Source organism: Lepisosteus oculatus, chromosome 7 (assembly GCF_040954835.1).
Source record: "Lepisosteus oculatus isolate fLepOcu1 chromosome 7, fLepOcu1.hap2, whole genome shotgun sequence".
NCBI classification, from domain to species: Eukaryota; Metazoa; Chordata; class Actinopteri; order Semionotiformes; family Lepisosteidae; genus Lepisosteus; species Lepisosteus oculatus.
The window spans coordinates 34,669,390-34,692,416 of NC_090702.1; the positions used below are offsets into that span (position 1 = coordinate 34,669,390).

The 23,027-nt window shown below is 34.6% G+C and overlaps 1 protein-coding gene across 19 annotated transcripts in view; it reads right to left on the reverse strand.

The window, feature by feature from the left end:
- magi2a (membrane associated guanylate kinase, WW and PDZ domain containing 2a) overlaps positions 1-17,895 on the reverse strand; it is a 396,131-nt gene extending 378,236 nt beyond the window's left edge. For all 19 annotated transcript variants that reach the window (XM_069192438.1, XM_069192437.1, XM_069192436.1 and 16 more), the window contains exon 1: positions 17,432-17,895. In XM_069192438.1, coding sequence (XP_069048539.1) covers positions 17,432-17,729 — 298 coding nt within the window. In that variant the 5' untranslated portion in view covers positions 17,730-17,895. The remainder of the gene's footprint in view (positions 1-17,431) is intronic.
- Between the last annotated feature and the right edge of the window lie 5,132 nt (positions 17,896-23,027).

Consider the following 23,027-nt stretch of genomic DNA (forward strand, 5'->3'; position numbering starts at 1 on the left):
TATGAAAATGATTTGAACCCCAAAATTAAACGCTATATTTAAAACATAACCTCTGAAATGGTTAAAACAAATCATTCAAATTATGATTATCCTATTGTAAGGACATTTAAGGCTTAGATCTTATGGTACTATGTACTACAGTATGTGAGATCAGTTAGAACATAGACCAATAGATGTAAGGGCCTCCAGGATTTTATGTTAAAATCATACCATATACTAGTAGTGCATTACATTTTAAATTAGGCCATACAATACAAATATATTACTGCTCTAGAATCAGTCCAAAGAAGAGCAACTAATTACATTCAAAGACTTAGAAAGGAAAACTAAAACAACTGAAATAAAGTTTTGAACAAAGTAGACTACAATTGATTCTGAAACAGGTATTTAGTATTCCCAAGTCATTGAACAAACTGATATTATTTAGAACCAGAAGACACAAGTGATAACTTTGTAGAAGTGCATTTAGACCCGAGATCAGGAGGGTTTTATGAACAAAGGGTTTTAGATGTCTACCTTGCTCATATCCTGGTTTCTTTCAGAAAATGGTTGATCCTCAGATAATTTAGCTACTAGCAAACAAATGAGCTAGCCCAATGGTTCCCACTCATCTATGATCTTTTTTATGTTTTAAGTAATGTTTTTCCCTGAAATAAGAAAATACTAAACTTAAGTCATATAATTTAACAAAGACACCAGATATTTACTGTTCATGTTGAGTTAAAATTGGCAAAATGAGAACTTGTATATTCATACAAAAGTACATGATTTTAATCGGTGCAAGAACAGCAAAACATACAGTACAGCTATGCCCCACCTGAGTAATGAAAATTGTCTGATTGCTGTTGGCATTACCAAAGCCATCATAAGATCTTCAGCTTTAGCACTCAGACTAGGAAATCCAGGACACCAGCTCAATCAGGCCACATCTTAGAAGGGCCACTCATCTGGACCACCATGTCCACAACATTGTTTTCTGACAGCAGTCTATCAGGTAGGGGTAAGCAAATCTTATCTTTAGTACCACACTGGTTTTTAGGTTTTTATCCAATCTCATACTTCAATGACTTAATTAAATTCATTAAGTGGAATACATGTCAGGTGTGTTATCTAGATCTTAATCAGGTTTTAATTGAAACAGGTCTCTAAACATGAGGGAAAAAAGCATTTGAGAAACCAGATCTATAGATCCCTGGTCTATAACATGAGAAAGAAAAACCCACACATCTGTAGAATGACTGTAGCGCCTCATCTGCATGGAAATGCTTATTCAGAGGCAACTGTGAGGTAACACTGATAGCTGAGAAACAAAATGTGCAGTCTTCTGTGGGCTAGAGAACATTGGAGGTGATGGCACAGAGAGAGTTGTGGAATACTTTATTCACCAATTAAAACTATTTTTCCTATTACAGACTTGAGGGAAGATAACATGCAAGGAAACATTGTGGTGAGACATCTTAACATAAGAATGTCTTTGGGAAGAGTAAGTATGACTTTACAGATCAGGTATACCCTTTGCAAACAGGGCTTGCATTAGCCAATCCATTAATCTTAATTTTTACCAGGTCATTGCATGACCACTCACCACTAGGATCCAAATGGCATGAAATCAGGAAAACAATGTCAAAGTTGTGCTGAACCAATCAAATGCCATCAGCAGCTAACACTGCAGTGGAATGCTCAAGTTCTGTTCTATCCAGCTGCACTCTTCAACTTGATGTCATAGAAGGAGAAGCAGAATATCCCACTGCAGTACAGTATCTTCAGAGGCTGATCAAGCCGATGGGCCCACACTGCTAAGAGTGTGTTAATGCTCAGCTTTATATACTGATGTGATTCATGACTTGATGCACATTACACACTGTCCTCATGAAAATCTGGTGCAAACTATCACTCTTCCTACTTTGGCTTCCTTCAAGAAACAGCAGGACTAGATCCTTACATAATAGCTGGCAAACAAGCTAGGTGGGACATATATTCTCTGGTCACATGCAATTGTATGTTCTTACTCATAAAGAAAGTGTGTACTGAGTTGTCTGGTTAAAACTAAACTGTAAAAAACATGGACTTTTGCAGAATTACAGAGTTAGACTTCTGAAAAGCCGAATAATTGCTGATATTTTACCTACAGAAGAAATCAGGATGCTAAATCACTGTATGCCAGAATAAATCCCCCCTGCCATTGTGGTTAATATGGATTACTAAATTAACAAAAGAATCTGCTCATTGGTAATAATAATATTACTTTGCAAGAGTTATGTGAATCCAGATATCATGTCCGTTTACAGTTCACAGGGTGCCAGTACTTAATTCTGAAGAAAATCTGTAAATCTATTTATGAATAAATGGAGAATATCCAGTATTTTGTTCAATTTTGCCAAATGTAACCAATTCTAGCCCAGTGCCTTAGTGTAACAAAAATAAAGAAATTCCAATGGCACTTTGGCATTAAATTATTGAATGGTATTAAAATACTTCTTATTTTTTACAGTTTTGAGGCACTAATGAAAGACGAATAGTGTACTTAGGGTGTACTTGGCAAAAAAGGCAAAGTTTAAAAATGGAAAACAGCTATCATTTTTAGAAGATACTTATAATTCAAATGCATATACAACCACTTAACATCTGTCAACAAAATTATGAAAGACAAATATGTATTCATTATTACACTTCCCACTGCTATTACAAAAACAAGAAAATATAGGGAGCTCTTAAGAAATGAATGAATACTGTACAGCTAGCACTACGTCTGGTTACCATAGGGACTTTTCAGAGCTGTTAGTAATTGCTGAGGGAGAGCGCAGCATGACTGAAAAGCCCTGAGCAGTGCCCAGGTGTCATCTGGAGTCTGGCCAGCTTCAGGGCTGAAGATGACAGACATGCAAATGAAGGTGCTAGTGTCTGGGAATTAAATCTAGGTTTTCCTTATATTGCTTTTTGTAAATGAATTTGGGATGACTTGAGGGGATACTTACTGCAGCCTGGTAGACCAGCTGAGGCCACCACCCTGTAATGTTCTTCAGAAAGGGGTGGCTTTAATTGAGAGGTTCTGCAGATGAGGAAGCACTTCAGAATAGTGACAAAAGCCAGAAAGGTCTCTTTCTTTTACTGGTCATTGCTCCCAGGATAGTGCTTCACATCACAACTTAAAACATTGCACTAACTTCTTAAGAAAAATATATATATACTTCTGTTTTTTTCCAAATCTTCTCTATATGTTACTCCACAGTTCATTAGACTAAAAGCCAGTAAAGATGGCTCATTGGATATTTATGAAAATCAGGGCTGCTGTGAATAAATTATAAACAGGTATTCAATTCATTCTTATTAGATTTATGTATGTGACTTTCTGGTGCTTTTTAAATTTTCATTTCATTTATTGTACTTTTACAGTACTACTAAGGCACTAACTCTAATTGCTCAATCGGAATGAAATTATAATAGTTATTCCTTCATAAAAGTGGCACCTGTTTAAACTCTGCCCTGTAAGATAAAAAAATAACGTCACCATTTACTTAGAAGCAGCAAGTGACTAAGAAATGTGTGATGGGTCATAAATTTAGTTCACTTATAAATTACACATTAGTTTGTGACGACATTGTGAAGTGAGATATTTCTATATGCAGATCTATTCTAATTCTGTCTTTAGCATTATGAGGTCATTCAAGTGGCATTAAAAAGAGGTTCATTTTAGTTTGATAATTCAAACATGCTCATGAAGAAATTATAAATGTTATATTTATTATTCTTACAACAATATTTTAATTTAACAACTGTTTGATTTAATGCAACACTTCTGCAGGGCTCAATCCACTTTTTAAAAGTATTTTTAATATGGTCAATCAAGTAAACACACCATTTTAATAAGCCAGTGTTAAAATAGTACTCTTGGGTGCTAAGAGAGATGTACACCATTCTGTAAAGTATGTTAGTTCTGTAGGGAACATACTGTATGCTGTTAATGTGGAACATCAAAATACAGAAGTAAATTCAAGCTTTTCCTTACATACACATTTTCCCCCAACAAAAGGAGTCAGACTATATGAAACACTAGCTGTTTTAATTTGTACACAGTAAACAAAGTGAAGAATATAATAATTTGTGTACTGCAATACAACTAACATTTAGGAAACTATGGCATTTCATTAGCATTATTAGTTCGTCTGTAAAATATGAAGATACCTGGAGATACTTAGTATCCAAAATTGTGCAACTGCATTCTAACAAAATCAAATGTACAGTATACGAAGAAAACACAGAGAAGCGCGTCTTCCATCCTGTGTTCAGTCAAATAAACAAGGGCACAATTTTATAGAGTAAATAACACTTTTGTAGATTAAACCTAAAATGAGAAAAAATGTTATTTGAGGACATGAATCAACTATAAAAATGTAAACCAAGACAAATATTTAATCAAAACCATGTTATAAATAAAAAAACTACTTAATTCTGTCAATATGTAAAGTAATAATACAATACACCCACCAGTTGTTTGTGAAAACAACTTATGTGAATGCATTCTTGTTTCTGAAACAAGCTTCATTCAAGTGTGAGATGCAAAGATGAAGATTTGCAATGAACCAGATAGTCCCTTTCAGAACCATTCATATCCAACTCAAAAGCCAACCAAATACCACTACATTTGCTGTCATAGCAAAATCTCCATGACAACAGTCAAACACTAACAAGTGGAGCAGATATCATATCTGTATGCTAAGAAAAAGTTCATATCTGAAATCACGTTACAGAAAAATGAACTGGTGATTTGAAACTGATATTTCACAGCACTATTACATAAACAATCAAATTAAACTTGTTCCTGAAATTAATGACAGCTCTGAAGAAAATAAACTACTGTAACTGTGCTTGTGTATAAGGATACTGTAATTACCCTGTGATCCAACTCAAGTGGAAAGCCTTGGAAAACAGAGAGAGAAAAACAAAAAATAAAAAATAAACTTACTGTATATACAGTATACATGTATGTATTTAATAACATGTGATCCATTCTCCAAAGAGTTTCTACCATACTGTTGTTCTCCAAATGAAAAGGAACCAATTTCTTTATTTTTATTAATTTAGCAAATATTATCTCTTAAGTTTGGGAAATTTGCAAGAATTTCCAGAAGGGTAGCAAGGTGTCACAGTGGTTAGCATTGCTGTCTCACAGCACTGGGGCTCTGGGTTGAACTCTCAGGGTGCTATCTGCATGACGTTTGTATGCTCTGCCGATGTTTGTCTGCGTTTCCTCTGGGTGCTCTGGTTTCCTCCCACAGTGCAAATACATACTGGTAGCTTGTGGGAAAACTGGCCATGGTCTGAGTGTTTGTGGATGTTTCCATCTATGTATGCCCCATGATGGACTGGTGTCCTATCTGGGTTGTATCCTTCTGCCCGTGTGCTTACTGGGATAGTCTCTGGCTTCCCCACGACTCTGTATTGGATAAAGCAGTTAGAAAATGGATGGATGGAAATTCTCCAGACCCCAAAAAGAGAATTACACTGATTTGACAGGTAAGTACCAATCTCAGTGTTTAGTCCTGAGTTAGGTCACACTGTACTTGAAGCTCATGTAAAACTAGAACAGATACGTTTTATACCTTTTAATATAATATATAAATATTAACTTCCTCAATTGGGCTTTCAAGTTTATACAGTAAACATGAGCAAAAGATTCCTCTGCAAAGGAATTCAATCTAAAGCAAGATTTCCACACATTTTATTGACTAACTCATAAGAGCATGATGTTCAAATGGTTTGATAAGTGTTGGAAGGGGTCAAGGCAAAACATGGTTTTGAATGCAAACACCGTGGGTTGTTTTCAAACAAGATCTGTAGAAAGAAAATGTTAGTCATGTCATTTCACAACATTGAAAATGTATCTGCTAGTTGATCAGTTATTTTTTCTGTGTTCTGTAACAGAATGCATTATGAAAGAATCTATAGATTTATAGATTGTGATCTTTAGAATCTAAAGATGGTGGATAATGTAATTAATGTAACAGATCATAATAAATGTGTACCATTATAAAAAAGAGTAAATATAAATGCACTATGCCGTTTAAAATAATTGTAGTAAGAACTGTTACTAACTTTCTGTTTAGGCATATTTCCTTGTTTTTTTTTCAACATCAATGTTAGAAACATTTTTTTTTTGCTTTATCAAGGGACATTTATAGTGCTGTAGAGGTAAACAAGCTTTTTTGCCTGAAGCTTTTTTTCTTAAAATGAAATGATGCTACAGCAATATAGCTCCAAGCCGTCATTTTCTCAAAAAGGTAAGGGAATTATTTATAAGACAAGCATTCTGAGAGTCATTGAAATTGTGTTCATTGCAGTGCATTTTTATTTCAGAAAATTAATATTTTTCTTTCCATTAGCCTCAGCAGTTTTTTAAAGTGATTATTTTAGTTGAATGTGGTTGCTGAAGTGCTAGAAAACCTGCAGCCATTTGAAAATGTATGTCTTGCAGCATTTCCTTTTAGAATCTGTAGACTCCACATTACCCTGTATCCGAGGTAATGTATCCTGTACAGGACACTGCTACCTTGTTGCTATAGATCACATTCATAAAACTTCCTCCCAAACCACATTAGTCCCTTGGCTTTATCTGCATTTTTCGATCACATTTCTACAATTATTACTATAATCCCTTAGATCCATTTGTGGGAGATGTTATACAAAATAAAGTTTATATTTATCAGGTACCTGTAGCAAAAGTGATATTTCCAATAATTATGATAATTATGATGTCAGATGTCAGTTTTATTGTTAATGTTTCATTCTTGTTTATCGAAATCAAAAACTTCAACATTTTCTCATTAATTATTATTTAATTCTTAATAAAATAATAAAGTATTGTTTTTTAAATTGTAGTTTCCCAAAATCTACACATGGCCAAAATAAGACAGTCTTTATGTTGGTACAGTACCTTAGTGTAACTGTGCTGAAGAGGATGTCTTGATTGTTAAAAGCTATTAATGAATTAACCATATAAGAATATAGTGCTATCTTACTTACAATAGCTGTTACTTTAAAAAATAAACGATTCTTTGCATTGAAGCTGATAATCAAGGAAATCCACGAATGCTTATTTACTTTTCATTAACTGAATTTTCTTTATGTTAAGTGTGGGTGTATAGCTAAGAATCCACATAAAATGCCCTTTGCTCTTTTGCTGTTCTTCATACTAAAATGTATGCTTTCATTAAGTTTCTCCACAGGTTTCGTCCATGTTTAACATGTAGCTTACAAAACCAAAAACCACAACCAGTATTCCATGTGAGGTGGGACTATAGATGGGATATTTGTACTGTACATCCCAGGGTGTGCATGTACACAGATGCCGATTAACCTAGTCTGTCTTAGAAAGTGGGGGGAAACCTGAGCACCAGGCAAAAACATACTGTACATCAGCTGGAGGGAAAGCACAGAAACACCATCTACAATCGAACAATCGAACTCAGGACCCAACTTCATCATGTCACCCCCAACATTAAATATTATTACAATGCCATTTTCCATTATATTTAGATGAACCAATACTTCAAACCTCACAGTTAAGTTTCAATAGATGCCAAGTACCCTTGGTTACAGGCTACTGATCTAGACCGAAAATGTCACAGTATATCTGAGTAACTGGCATGAATTAAAAAAAAAATCAAATAGGAAACATTCGCTGAAGTGAACCCTCAAGCAAGCTAGTGAAAATGAAGAGGTAAGACTGAAAAAACAATGGTTTTCAGAGCACTTTAAATGCAGCATTGCTTATACTGTAATACTGAAGGAAGCACAATTACCATTGTTTTGATTTCTTTACTGTCATTCTACAGAAAAGTGATTACCCTGTTTGCAATGTGCATGCCCTTTACAGTCTATGACATGTCCATATGTACTGTATTAGGCAAAGTGCATTTCCCAATTAAGAGAAGTAGCTCCATCACTTCTGATTTTCATTCCAACTGAACTTGGTTAGTTCGGTTCATCTAGTCTTTAAAAATTGAACTGCTTGCTCATAATGTTAAAACGATTTCAATCCTTAAATAGTAGAATAAGGTTAGAAATGAGCATGAAACCTATACCAGATGCTGGATTTCAGCTCTTCTCTAACTTTACTGTTTAATTGTTTCTACTCTACAAAAGCTTATAAAGAGAGTGTTTGACAGTGTCATTTCCAATTCTGCACATCATTAAATGATAAACAACGAGGGTTGTTTAAAAAGGTTTAAGGGAGCAACATTTTTAATTTATTTTTTGTAAAAGTGCTCACATTTTGTAGGAATGCTTCATTCATTCATTCATCCATTTTCTAACCTCTGTATCCAAAACAGGGTCCCAGAAAGCAAAGTGAGCAATGTGGGATACTCCCTGAATGAGACATCACGATGAGTGATGTACTGTACAGCATATTCCAGGACACTGACTGCTGTCCTTAGAGTTTTATAGAATGAGGTATAATGAGCATTTACATCATACATCATTTATGTGTTTAAATGCATATCCTGCGTAAGTGTATGAAGGTATGAAACCAATTTCACAAAGTGTTACTGGTTTACCCCACCTGTCCCCAAGTGTCTATGTGTCCCACATTTACTGTGTATTAAGAAAGATTTCTTGTGACAGCCAACACTTTTTAGGGCCGCACTCACAGAAGCCTGCTTCCTGCGCTACCATTACTAGAATGCATTGAAACCTCCTATGATAAAGGCACTGTGAATGTTGCCAGTATAAAAGTGTTTTAGGAAAGTAGTGAAAGCTGGCAGTGAAACAGATACACCAACAAAGCAGGCAAATAATTGTTTTCAGCAAGGAAATGTAATTTAGAAGCCCTGCAAGAAAACTGCAATGTATTAAAATTAGCACATAGTACTCTTAAGTAGCTCACCAGCAAACAAAAACGTGGGTAATTCCATTTCAAAAACAGGAAAAAAATATTTTCATCATTAATGGTATGGTCAAAATATTATTTTGGTTCACTTTTCTACAGGCAGAATTTAAGCACACAGTACTATAACAGTTAAATGATTTCATCCATCTCATATAAGGTGGTTATATTATTATTATAATAGTAATTCTTGAAGATGAAGACTATTTGTTAATGTGTTGTGCATCAAAGAACAACACTGTCATCTGCATTTCAAGATAATACATTGTAAATTAATGGGGCAAAGTTTTCTGTATTTGAAATGCAATAATGTGAGTGCAGGAACCATGAGACAAAAAGCACTGCAATGTTTAGTAGCTTGCTACTGGCAAGGCTGCGGTACTATTTAATCTCAAGAAATGGTGCTTCAAATTACAAACCTACTGACGTACATATACCGCATAAGTTTAATGAAATACATACATAAATATTAACAAAAAGTGTGTTATACAGTAAGTGGAGTATTCTAAATAACAAATGTATTTTTAAATAGCCATAAGTTAACGTATTCTTAGTACAATAACAACAACTGTTATTTGAGTTTAAAACACTTTTGCAAAATCTGAACTCATGCAGTCTTGCAACAGAGAAGGATAACAGCTTGCAGCAAAAAAATTCACAACATTTTGAACGTTCTGAAACCTCACATCTGTCTCCTCTGATAAGCAGTCTAGAAATTAAACTTAAGACCAATTTTACAAAATGATGTGCTGGTGGTCAGTTGTTATATTTTAAACTGTAAACAGTAGATGACACAATTAAGGTTTGTCTGTATTGAATATATATATACAGTATATTTCTGTAGTGCAAAAAAAAATATTTTGAATTTGCTAGTAGTAAAAAGCATTTGATGCTGGCTGCCATATGTATGCCCGAGATGAATGAGTGTAATAAAGGTCATAGAAGTTGCATTCTTAGGGATTTTAAGTGAAAAGGCTAATACACTCCTGTGACTTTTACAACTGCAGCGACTTCTGCAACTAGCAATATTTATGTAGCAGGGAAATTATTACATTTGAATAAACAGAACTGAAATTATAAAACTTGAGAAAATGCAAAAACACTATCTCTATTAAAATGTTTAAAAGTCAAAACTGCACAGCCTCTTAATCATCCTGAATCCTGAACGCTAATGTAAAGCAATAAACGATAGACTGTGGTTGAGTGCAGAGGCAGATAACAGAAAAACATTATAGACTCTTAGCCATATACATTTCAGCCTACTGCTCCTATTATAGCAAAAGTAACAGTCCACCTCAACAGTAGTCTTTATCTACACCCAAGTGAGCACCTGATTAGTCAACAGTAGACCCAAACTTAACCGCTTCCTCTCCCCCATATAGTGAACAACATCTATTGGTTAGAAATAAGTGAAATATTTCCTTCCCTAATTACTAATCTACTGTATTTGGTTGACGCGTTGGTGACTTTTTCTTGCACCCATTTATACAGCTGGATGTTTTGGATTGTTTTGGTAATTTACCTTGCTCAAGGCATAACAGCAATATCTCACCAGGATTTAAACCCACAACCTTCCAATTACAGTCCAGAACTATAACAGACTACTCTAAACCACTGCCCTAATGCCAGACCTACTCACAGTAAAGTGTTACTGACAAAACTGGAGAGAAAACTATTCAGATCAAAACATCAGAGCATGAGAAATCCCACTTCATAGTGCTTTAAAAGCACTGCATAATTGAATTAGAAAATACCACCCAGTGTTGTCATAATGTACATAATAAAGGATGAATGGTGCCTCACAAAATGAAGGATTGGGTAAATACTATACAGTATGTGGCACAAGGCCAGGAGCACAAATGAAAAGGGCTTTAGTTCACTACAATGCAATTCATTTGGATGGATCTATGTAATTCCACGAATCAGAATCCATAGCAGCGCAATACCAGCATGGCATGGCCTTTATTCAACAAACCACTTAAGGTCTGTGCAAGACAGAAACAGAAATGGGCTGATCCAAGGTGCCCACTTGCACCTCCAACAGAACCTTAGGAAAGTACTGAGTTTGCCTGTATTAGTCTCCTAGAAAGTCATATTACCAAAATGTATTAGAATGTCTTTAAAAAATACACATTTCACTATTCACTACTGAATTAGGTGCATACTGTATGCCATATGTAAAGTTGGAATTTGGAATAAAAAACAGAAATGTAACACTTATAAAATTGTAATGCAATTTTACTAAAACGTATGCACACCTAAAGTGGATTACTTGATGCACAGCAGTTTTTTATACTTTGGTTTTCAATTTCACTTAATTCTATAGATTTGTAAAAGCCTATTCCAATGGAATGATTTTGTCAGCAAATTTAGAGAAAGAAGGCAATTATATTTTATATGTACTGTGTTAGTCCTGGAATATGTACTGTATGAATTTGTCTAGATCTTAATGTCAATAATGTAGCATGTGCAATGCGTGTAATTAGATTTTTTTACATGCATTTAAATAAAAAGGCAAACCAAATGTAATAAGGGTATCAAATGTAGTTTTAAATGTGGATTGTGTATTGCCTGTTCTTAATGATGTTAAGCACATAAAAAATAAAAAGTATAAAAATCCATCAAGTGAGGTGCTTTCCTGATACTACCTCTATAAAAGGAGCAACCTAATTTTTTGCAACATCTACTGTACAGCTAGAAATATCATTCAACTGTTTTGTGCTTTACAATATAACAGTTCTATCACATAAAAATAAAAAAAGATAGTCCCACCTAGAATACGACAATTTACAAAAATGATAAAAAGGATGTTACAATAGAGTTGGTCTGCTTAAGAAATGATTCTGAATCAGTAAAGTGAGCTTATTATCCAGCAAAATGTTCATTTTTTTTTTATTCAAGTTCTTTCTAATGAATGTCCAACAACCTTAAGTATTGTGGCTGTGTCAAAGATAACCGATTAACAGTATCAGGAAACAGAAATTAAATGACATATGCTGCAACAAATAGAACCAGTGATGAAATAGTACCACTTAAGATTTTGTTTGGCTTACTCCACAACAGATTTCTAAGCAAACTAAAAAATACATATGAATGAATTATCCCATAAAAATGACATTATACTGTATCTGGGAAAGAAAAAGTTATTATGTTCTTCTTCCAAGTTTCCAGAAAACCTGTCGTAACTGGTTGAAGTCGTTTTTTTGTTCCTCATTATGTGCAGTATTGTAAACTGCCAAGTAAGGAACTCTTCTCATCTATTTGAATATTTGAACACCCCACAACCTCCTGCTCTGCAGCATCCAAATCTACCACTTTCATAGCAAACTGTTCCGTGTGGTACAGCAGACTTCACAAACTCACATGACTTTATATCATCTTTAAATCTGTAGATATTTAAGGTGTTTTCTGCCTTAATTGTGTGTTCTTATGAGGTCTGCATATGAGTTGATTTCATGCAGGTAATATTTTGGCAACTTTACAGATATGCTCTTCAAGTCTTCAGCCATGAACAGTAACAGTGTTCAGACTACACTCTCATTAGCACAAGTTAATTTATACTGTAGCTTCATATTTTATTTTTTTTCCCTTTTTGAAAAAGTTTCACTGCAAGTTTTCTTTATTCACTTTTGCCATAAGTAAGGCTGCACCTTATCAATGTCTCTAGTAACTCCATATTTTCAGTGCAATTAACATCTTGCAATAGAGCTCAGATGTATTTATCCACTTTATCGAAATACAATATGTATGCATTTTAAGGTGTTATCTGGTTTATTTAATCATATTCTACCTAAAAAACTGGGATGAAACATGACACACTAACACTGATTTTTTGTAATGGTAACTGACCCTTTAAATATGCACCCGTGATAATAAGTCTTATACAGGAATGCACAAAAGACAACTATCTGTATCCATATACTTCCTGTTATTCCTGCTTCTAAGGCCTCACCAGCCTTATGAACCATCAGATCAAGAAAGAAGAATTAGGAAATACTCTCTAAGCAGTTGTATGTAAGTTGATCAGTTTGGTCATTTTGGACGTCTCAATATAGTAAATCATAAGAATTGGTTCACACAGTAGTTCTGTTAGAAAGTTTTTCTCTGATGAGCCATATCAACAAACATCGTCATAACTTTAGCTACAAACTCAACATTCAACAATTATATTTGAGGATATTTAGAAACTACTTTCAGCAATTATACCTGTTCTTAAATTTCTAATTCAATTTGAAATTTAAGCATACTTTTCATTTTAAATCATAAATTGCTTGGCACATGGTGTTTTGTTTTGTTTTTAATGAGACCTTATGTAAGATCTATTTTAGCAATGTATTCTGTATTCATTGTTTAAAATTACCCATAAAATAATAAAAGGTATTATTAACAACATTACATTAGGATGTACATTAACTACTTTTTCATTACAACTGATAACATTAATGCCAGGTATGAAATGTTGAATTACTTTTAAGTTTTATTCTTATCATGTAACTACTTTATAATATTAATATATACAGTAAAAACAGTTGAGTAGGTTATAGGCTGTTTTAGGTTTATGATTTTACAGCCTAAAAATTTCCAATAATCTGCTACTGTACAGTATGTTTACAGCAACAATTTTGTGTTTAATCTGTCTCACTGATTAACAGGATATCAGAAAAAAGACAGAATAAGAAAGACCAAGCAGTCCAACTTCAAGTTAAAGAAGTTCACAAAAAACAAATGTGAATGTATGGATATGCTGGTACAATATAATATATACTCATCTGCTGTGCATCCTGTAACTGAAGTCATATGAAATATAATAGACATTAGCAAAGAATACACTTATAGAATATACAATACTATATCATTACACTATTTTGTTAAATCAGGCCAATGGGAAAAGTTTGAAGCTTTAAAATAATAAGCATGCAATGCACAGGGAGAACTCTGTTTTTGTGTGCCATGCAAGAGAATAAGTTATTTTGAAGAGAAACACACTAGACAATTTCGCAAAGCTGGCTACAGACACACGGATACATGATCCATAATTAGTTTGCAAATGCTTCAATATGTTTGAACTATACGTCTATGTGATCTCATTACTCCTGGATGTGCTTCAACAACAAGAAGAGATATGTTAAACATCTCACTGCATGTATGTTTATCATTATAATGCCTACTGTTCAAATAAAGACTACAGCTACGAGGAGAATATACCCTCCTATATTTTCATGATGCCTACAGTACATTAATTAATTGAAATTTTGTTTACCAGTACAGGGAAGCATTCTTTCCTACATCAAATCAGAATAAACAAAGGAGTTTTGTCTGGATTTCCCATTGTGCTTTGTGTATTGACTGCAGCCATTTTTTAGACCACAATTCTTAATGTTTTCATACAATCCATGAACATGCTTTTCTCTCAACAGATGTGATGGTAGGAAGCTGTGCAGGTAGTGCTGTTGTAATACAACACTGCGTCTGCATGTGAAATAATGATAGATATAAAGTTTTAATATAATTAATTATATGTAATGAATATAGCTCAGTGTTGTTAAAGTTAGACAAAAGAAAGAGCAATGCCAACTTGGTACGCCACAGGCAGATATCTGCCAAATAGCTGCTAAATATATATACTAAAAGTAACACCAAAAACTGAAAAAATAGAGGTGTTACTGGAGCTACTTTGTTGTACTTTGAAGTCCTACTATATCACTCTGACTGAAAAGTCTGTTCAAAGCAGGTATTTCTCTTTTTCTACAAAGCTGATCACATATGGTGTCCCACAAGGCTCTGTTTTTCATCTATTAATTATTAGGATCTACAGTATATGTTTCTCTCGAGTCAGATTCTTCATAGGTAAAGCATCAGATATTATTTCTATGCTGATAACATCCAGATTGATGTTTGCACCTACCATTAATCAAATCCTATCTGTCCTGTCACTGTGCTTAAATGATGTTAAAAACTGAAGCAATAATACTTTTTACATCTGAACTTTGAAAGGACCACATTATCTGCTCCTTATCAACTCCGCACACTTTGGCTATTGATAGTCTTAGTATAGCATCACGGACACAGGTCAGGAACCTTTTATACAAGCTTGCACTTGAAGCTCATGTTTGAAATACTGTGAAGATGTCTTTTTCGATCTTAGCAGCATTGGTAGAAATCCTTTCACATCTCTCCCAATCTGATACAGAAAGCAAACCATGGTTTTATGTTTTCCAGGCTTGAATAGTTATGAAGTGCTTGCTGGTACCTGCAATTATGTTCCTAAGTTGCAGTATGATCAGAACATAGTGGCACAGAACTTAACTAAAATTAATTAAAATAAATTACTCAGAATGGAACTCAAAATAATGCAGTTCATCTTTAAGGGCTTTAGCACCGTAGTAGAACTCCTGTGAAGCTAATCAATTAACTGTTAACACTTACAGTATACATTTTGAGCACACTGGATTCTTTCAAGGCCCAAAACCATGGGAGACCATGCTTTCTTTAATGTTGCACCAAGGCTATGGAATGATCTCTTAGCTCATATCATCAGCACTTGAAATCCTTTCTTAAAACTTTTTTATTCCAGCTTTTAATTGTTTAGTTTACTGTATTGACTCATCTACACTATAGCTGTCTCTGGTGTTGATTAATCAAAAAGCGACTTCAGAAAACATATAATGAAAGGCACTATTTAAAATTAATATTATCATTATTTAAAATGAATTAAATGGAATTAAAAATAAACTCTTTGCTGTTAATGGTGAAATGAATGGGAGTTCATCACAGACACAGTCGATCACAAATTACATTATTTACCCCATAATAGTATTTTGTTAAGCAAGAATGGTGTATCAAAGAAAATATCCCAAAGATACTCGCAAAAAATATTGGTTTTTTTTCCAGTTTTGAAGATGTATCTGTAAAAATGAACTAATTAGCAAAACTATTAACTCATGATGTAAAGCTCAATACATCATAATTCTCTAGCTTCAAGACTCTCTTATCATCAAAATTCTCAAAATGCAGTCTACACAACCAGTCAAACATATTGTGATGTATCGGACACAACAACACATACAGTACTTAAGTTTCATAATGCCTTTTTTCCTGTACCACGACTAAAACAAGCATGACTAAAACAAGTCAAGATCACGCCTCATGTTCGGTTCATTATTGCATGAAGCAGCTCTGAGCCAACACTGGTTCCAGTTCTTATCTGCAGCAGTGAGACATTCAGACATCAGATTAAGGGTGCAAATGCAACAGGAGATACACACCAACAGTAAATATTAAGGTTGAATCAGTGTGGGTCTTTCAATATAAAGTATAATTTGATCAATATTAGTAGTGAAGCCTATTCATTTGTGTATATATAAAACTGTTTAAAGCAAAACAAATGCTGTAAGACATTGTTTTCCTGCTACCTTCAAGTCTGACTCAATGACTCTGCTGATTGTACCTGTATACTGTATATTTGCTTATTTTTAACAAAACGCAGAAAATCTAGAGCAGATAGCAGCTGAAATGAAACATGTAACAAATCAAAATGTCCTTCCTCTTAAATAAAGCAACTGTTCTAACTTAATTTTCTAACAGATATTGTATCCCATTGATGCTCTCAACAAGAAGTTAAGCCTTGAAGGGAACAAGGCAACTGCTCAAATCCAAAGACAATCAAAACAGAAAAATAAAATATTAACATTTCTCTTCTTGTTAAAATAAAGCATTTGTGTCATTGTTAAAGCTACGGTTGTATTTTAAGCTATCACTGTTGGATCACGTTGGAAAATATTTGTTTTATTTGTATATCTCTATATAAACTTTGATTGTAAAGCTGCAACGCCACGCCCACATACTGCAAAAGTGTGCCTGAAACTGGGAACGCTTGTTCGCCACCTTCCTTCACTTCCAGCGAAAGACATCAATCATACAATATCGCCCGAAAGCACAACACGGACTGCAAAGAATGATTTACATGAGGCATAATACTAAGACTGTAAAACTGTATACAGGAGGTCGAGGATGGGATTTCCTTTTAGCTTCTGATAGCAGCTATTGAAGCCGAAAACAACTCATCTTTTCCGTGCCTTTCAGCTACTGATGCTTGACTTCACATTACAACTTAAGACCGGATTCTAAAACGTGTAAACAGCAACAATATTAAAATAAAAGGTGAAAAACTCTCAAGGAAATTATTTACGGTAACTTTAATTAATCTGCTCCCATCCAAAGGACACCTCTTACGACCAAACCGCTTTGTTGTGCTTTTAAGTTTGTAACTGGTATCTAAGGCTACGCATAACGGCCCACTCTCTTTTGCATTTTAAACTTTGCTGACTTTGACCTTTCCTGGAAAAACAACAAGAACGCGAGAGAACATAATTTTCGATGACATCCAAGTTTTAGATTTAAAACTGTCGTCGTTTTGTACAGTGCATAAACAGGAGTAACACTCGATAGCACGAACTACACACATGAACTGTATAGTATACAGTATAGGTTTGCCTTAATCAAAGCAGCGGTACGTCGATGGCTACATTACAGTATAGTACTACTCACCTTGTTTGACACATTTCAGCCTGATGGGATCTTTGCAGTGTTTGACAACGGCTAACACATCCCTGATGGTGAGTCCAGCCACTGGAGTATCATTGACCTCCAACAGTAGCTCATCCTGGGACAGTTTTCCACTCTGACAGACAACCTTGCCTTGCTTTATTTCTCCGACATAGGAGAACTGCCCATTCTCAGCGCCTCCTTTCAATTCAAACCCAAGCTCGCCTTCTTTATTCCTGCAAATGACAATTTCGTGGACTTTGTTGGTCCAGTGGCTTTTCTTTTTCAGGCTTTTGGACATGGCTGAAATAAATACTGCATGAGTTATTCATGCAATAAGTTCCCAGTACTGTCTGTGATATTGGATTTTGATGCCCCAGTGGATACTAGGTTATTTTATTAATACTGGATGCTACTGGTAATATCCATGTCAGCCAGCCTCTATAGCAGCTGTCTGGGGCTGCGTTACACTGTAACTGTGAAGCTGGTTTACACAGAGTTGCAGGCAACTGACCCGGATGTGATGTCTGGAGGAGAGAGGCAGGGCTCTGAATCCCTCCGCAGAATAGCCAGGAGGAAAGATAAAGAGGCGGTGCGTTTAATTTTAATACTGAGGGATTAAGCTTGTTAACTGAGAAAGCAAACTATTCAAAGGGGAATCGGCGAGATGTGCTAGTGATGCCTGTAACAGACATATATAAAACGAAATTAACGAAGCAGATTTCTGACACATTTAACAATGGGGCGTTCAGGTCCTTTACAAATACACAGCATGCCATAATATTTTAATTCGTTAGAAATTCTTCTAGGAAATTTGCATCTCTCCCGTTTTAAATATCTAAAAATAAACTTGAATGCAGGGAAATAGCAAACGCTGTGTTAACGCGAATTGAGGGCATAATATATGTTTAAAACTGGGTTCCCAGATGTGCCATGGCGGTATCAGTGTTCCCTGCGTCTTTCTAGATGTACCTTCATGTATTTGCAATTCGTACATATGATGTCTCAGACATGTTGCCATTTCTAATTGATTACGATTACGTTTCTAAAAAAACACGTAAAGTATGAGCTTAACAGACTCCATTTAAATAAAGACCTACTGTATAGTTTTCGTTTGTTAACATGCTACTTTTAACAAAGAAGGTTACCTTACGCCCAGTAAGTAAAACCAACAGGACACATTGAAGCTTTCCATGCACACATAGTCCTCGCTTGGCTTCTAAGTGAATGAAGTTGTAAAATTTGGCTAACTACCTGCAGGTAGCTTGCCAAATTTTACAACTTCATTCACAGGGATAGTGGATGTAAGGGACTGGAAACAGCTTGTGGTATCTAATCCAATTCTAAAGCACTGTGATGAAAACTGTCGACAACGGTGTCATGCTGGAACCAGTCTTTCCAAATTCTTCCTAGGTGTACTGTACCTTCATGTACAGTAGTTGTAGTGAGTGTAATGAAAAGAGCTACTGTATTATCTCTGAAAGTAAAGAAAGGACTTTCATTCCTGATTCTCAAAAACTATTGAAAGGTTGTTTTAGTCGTTGTTTTACATTACTTAAAAAAATGCATATTTTCTTACCTAACACACTCCAACCTTAAAAGGAAGTTATTAATTGAAGTTCAGGAGGGATAAACACACAAAGTCAATCTCACCCAGCTGTTCCTAATCATAATCATTACTGAATATTGCTACTGTATATGCTGTACAGTATATAGTGTACAGTATACAGTATATAATGCAAACACTTCTTTTCACATTTGGCTCATATACGTTAGTCTTCATCCACCTCATCCCCACCTTGCAGCTACCGCTTGGTTATTTCCTCTGTTAGATTGGGGCTCAAGCCTCCTCATCCTATGTCCAGGGGGCTACCCTTAACAAAACAGGTTAAACCAAAGCTATCCTACCTAAAATACTCATACATTCACAAAGCATATGATTCTAGGATTTAGAATACACAAACATATTTATTACTCTCTTTCTGAAGGTTCACTAGAGTGTGAATAGTGTTTTCTTTTAAAGTGTTTCTCTTTTGTAGTTTGTTTCCATGATGCATTGGAATACTGTCTTTCAGTAAATTGCCTTGTAAAGTACTTTGGGTGAATAGCATTGCACATACAGTAATTAGGCACAGTGCCATTGTGAAGGAAGCACACCGTACTGAAGACTTACTGTAACAGCCTTTGACAGTTGGTTCTGGTCACCGTAAAGAGAGACTGTGCAACATTTTAGTAGATTTGTTGGAGTACACTTGCCTCAAATGGAATCCAAATTTAAATCGCCCAGGCTTTTTTTACAATCACAAGTATGGTATGAGGCAGATTGTCACCCAGCCACTTGTGCCTGGCACTGTACTGTAGCTCAAGAATAATCCCAACCAAGTTAATTTACAGTATGTTACTGAGAAGTATATCTTCACAATTTTGTATGAACCCAGACATATGTTTCTCCTTTTGTGTTACACTTGAGTGCCATTGCAATCAACCCTTTCTTTGTTCTTTGGTTTTATCAACAAGATATCAAGACCTTCTATTTGCAGTTTTATCAAAATCATTTTTAAATGTCTATAAAATAACAACATTTTTCAATGTGTATAAAATAATAATGCTTTGTAAAATGGCAATGATAATCACGCGCACCATTTTACACAGATATAAAATACCTCATAAATTTGAGGTTTGTGCTAAGGCCATTTAATGTTTATTGAAACAAAAGGATATCTAATATAATGCAATTATGAGATTATACATTTTGGAAGTTTGTTCACATGTCCCCAAAGTTTTTGGATGTGAAATAAACTAAATATCTCTTTATCCTGTTCTCAGTATTTTGGATAACTGGATGACCATATGGCTTTTAGATGCCAGGCTATAATAAACTGATATCACTATGCAGATTATCAGGATATTCCATGTAGATTAAAATAATAAGGCTCCAAATAGAAGCCTGAATATACAGTATGCTAATCCCAGAAACATTGGATTAAAGCATTATGCCGAGCTGACCTGTGCCAATTGAGTGTATGAGAGCTTAATATGCACAGAAGCTTTTAAACCATGTATTAGCAAGATAGACAAATAAGATTATAACATGCTGCTGAATTTTGATTTCTTTTTCACAAAGACATTTTTCACCAGCTGGAGTAGATGTATAATATTTTGTTTTCTTTGAAGCTGTGATTCTTTTTAAGAAAAGTATATTCAATCTTGCTAAATATATACTTTATACTGTGTATAAAATGTGTTTAATTAAGTTTTGGTCCATGCAGTCACCATACTGTTACAAGTACAGCACTTTCAACACCTGGTACACAACTGTAAGACCAAACTGATGATCTTGGAATTGTGAGGTAACAGTACTAGTTACAGTACCACATTAACACTACACCCTTTATTTTGCAAAATATTTAATGGGTGTTACATTTTGTTGAAATTTTGGCTGAAACACCCACACAGGATGCCTGACTTGTGTGTATACAGTATATCTTATTTAAACAGCCAACTATATGTTTACTGTTCACAGTGGAGACTTTTAAAATATGATTCACTGTATAAAAAACACAAATACATAGTTGTTTCATCAAGGTTAATTTTTGTTTCCTTGTTAAATTATGTAAAACATTTTGTAAGCATTCACAGAATAGAAAATTAAATTGCTAGAATATTTCCTATTACACTACAGTATGTCTTACAACCAAGTAATTTGAAAGGTTACCATTTGAACTACTGTGCCTTTCAAAAGTATTCACTTCCTTCCTTTGCTTACTTTTACCTTATTTCAGCCACAGAAGCATTTTATTTGAGCATTCAAATTTTGATTAAAATATTGACTTTACAATATGTGAATACTGTACCTCATTTGAAATTCAGCAAAATGATTCATTTGAAGTGGATGATGCATTTGCAAGACATTGCAATTTCTATTTTCTGTTCTCTTTAATGGAAATAAGACAAAAGCAAAAGAACATCACTTAAAACATTAAAATAATCTCGACCTCCCCAAAGTGGTGAGTTTTGCACATTTTTGAAATTCTTGAGGTGGGAGGTACACTCACCAAAACACAACCGTAGAAGGAGTGTCTCATTTTAAAGTGGGATAGAAATTTTATTTTCATAGCAAAATGAATTTGACAAGTCCTTGCTGACATTGTGTGGGAGCTGTCTATCTTAGCAGATAGGTCATGTGGAATAATACTTCGTAATTAGCTAGGAACATTTGGTGCGAAGTCAGCATGGGAGCTGTTGTCATCTGCTCCATGCTACACTGATAAACTATACAGTAAGTGACAGAATTAATAAAGTATGTCCACTGACCACAAGCATGCTGTTGGCTGTCAAAACTCTGTTTTTCTATTTGCCTGGAATGTAATTAAGTTAAGGAATCTATGCTGTGGATTCAGCATTTCATATTTTCATTCACAAAAGAGGAGAGAAGAGAGTGACAAAGAATGAGGGATAGAGAGAGAAGCCACTGACCTGAACTGATAGCAAGAGTTTGCAGTAGAGTAATTCTGTCAACCATATTCTACAGATGAAGTGGCGAGAAGTTAGGTGCTTTGATGTGGGAATCTTTTAAATAACATACATTGTATTGTCTGCAGTAGAGAAGTGGCATGAAAGGATAATTGGTAATAATCTATCTGAGGTTTCACTTCTCCTGTCAAGGAAGGCATCATTGAGAGTCCATTAATGAGAAATCCAAAAAACAGAAGGGACATTAGATTTTTACTCCCCGACATGCTGAATTTGGTATCCAATTAATCAAGTTTCTAAGATGATGACTGAATGGTTTTAGGGATGTGAACTTTTATGTTTTATCATTATGTTGTTTTAAGTAAAATACAGGTTTTAGCACTTTAGTTTTCAGGAAATGTGAAGCAATGTTGGGATGTGTGTCAGTATACAGTATGCATGTGTTTTGGGGGGCACAGGAGTTTCATTAAACATCAGGATTGTAAATGGCAATTATTAAAATCCTCTATGAAGACAGAAAGTTTAACAAACAATAAGTTCTATTTTTCTTCACACTGTTGCATTATTCTCTTAAATAGGATGTCTTGACTGTTTATTTTACTTCTGGGCTCTTAAATTATGGAAATGTTTTACATTATGAACTGAAACTGGAGCTGCAAGTCTTAAGAAGAAAGTTTAACAGGAAAAATATGCATTTTCTGAATCTTATCTAAATAATGTTTTCTGGTCAATGAAAGTGAAGATTTTCTATTTTTGTTTCAAATAGTGATCCTGAGACCACAGATCTGCATATCTTTACGTGGAGAAAGCTGAACAAATAAGCATGGATGTTTCTTCATATTTTACAATACCTGTGTTTGGGTTGTCAAATTTTACTTAGAGCAAGTGATATTTAACAAGTGCAGGTGATATTCCAAAAAAATAAAGTAACATGGTGTCAACACATTTTTGACCACGGTACTATTTTCAATATGGTTGTGACATAAAAGAAGCAAGTACAGTACATTATAATTCTGTTTAATGCTGACCTACAGTCCCACAAGTAATATTTTGCCATCATAACATAACAGAACAATGGTGCAGTTGCATGTTTCATGGTACTGAAGGTTCAATGGTTGTCCATCAG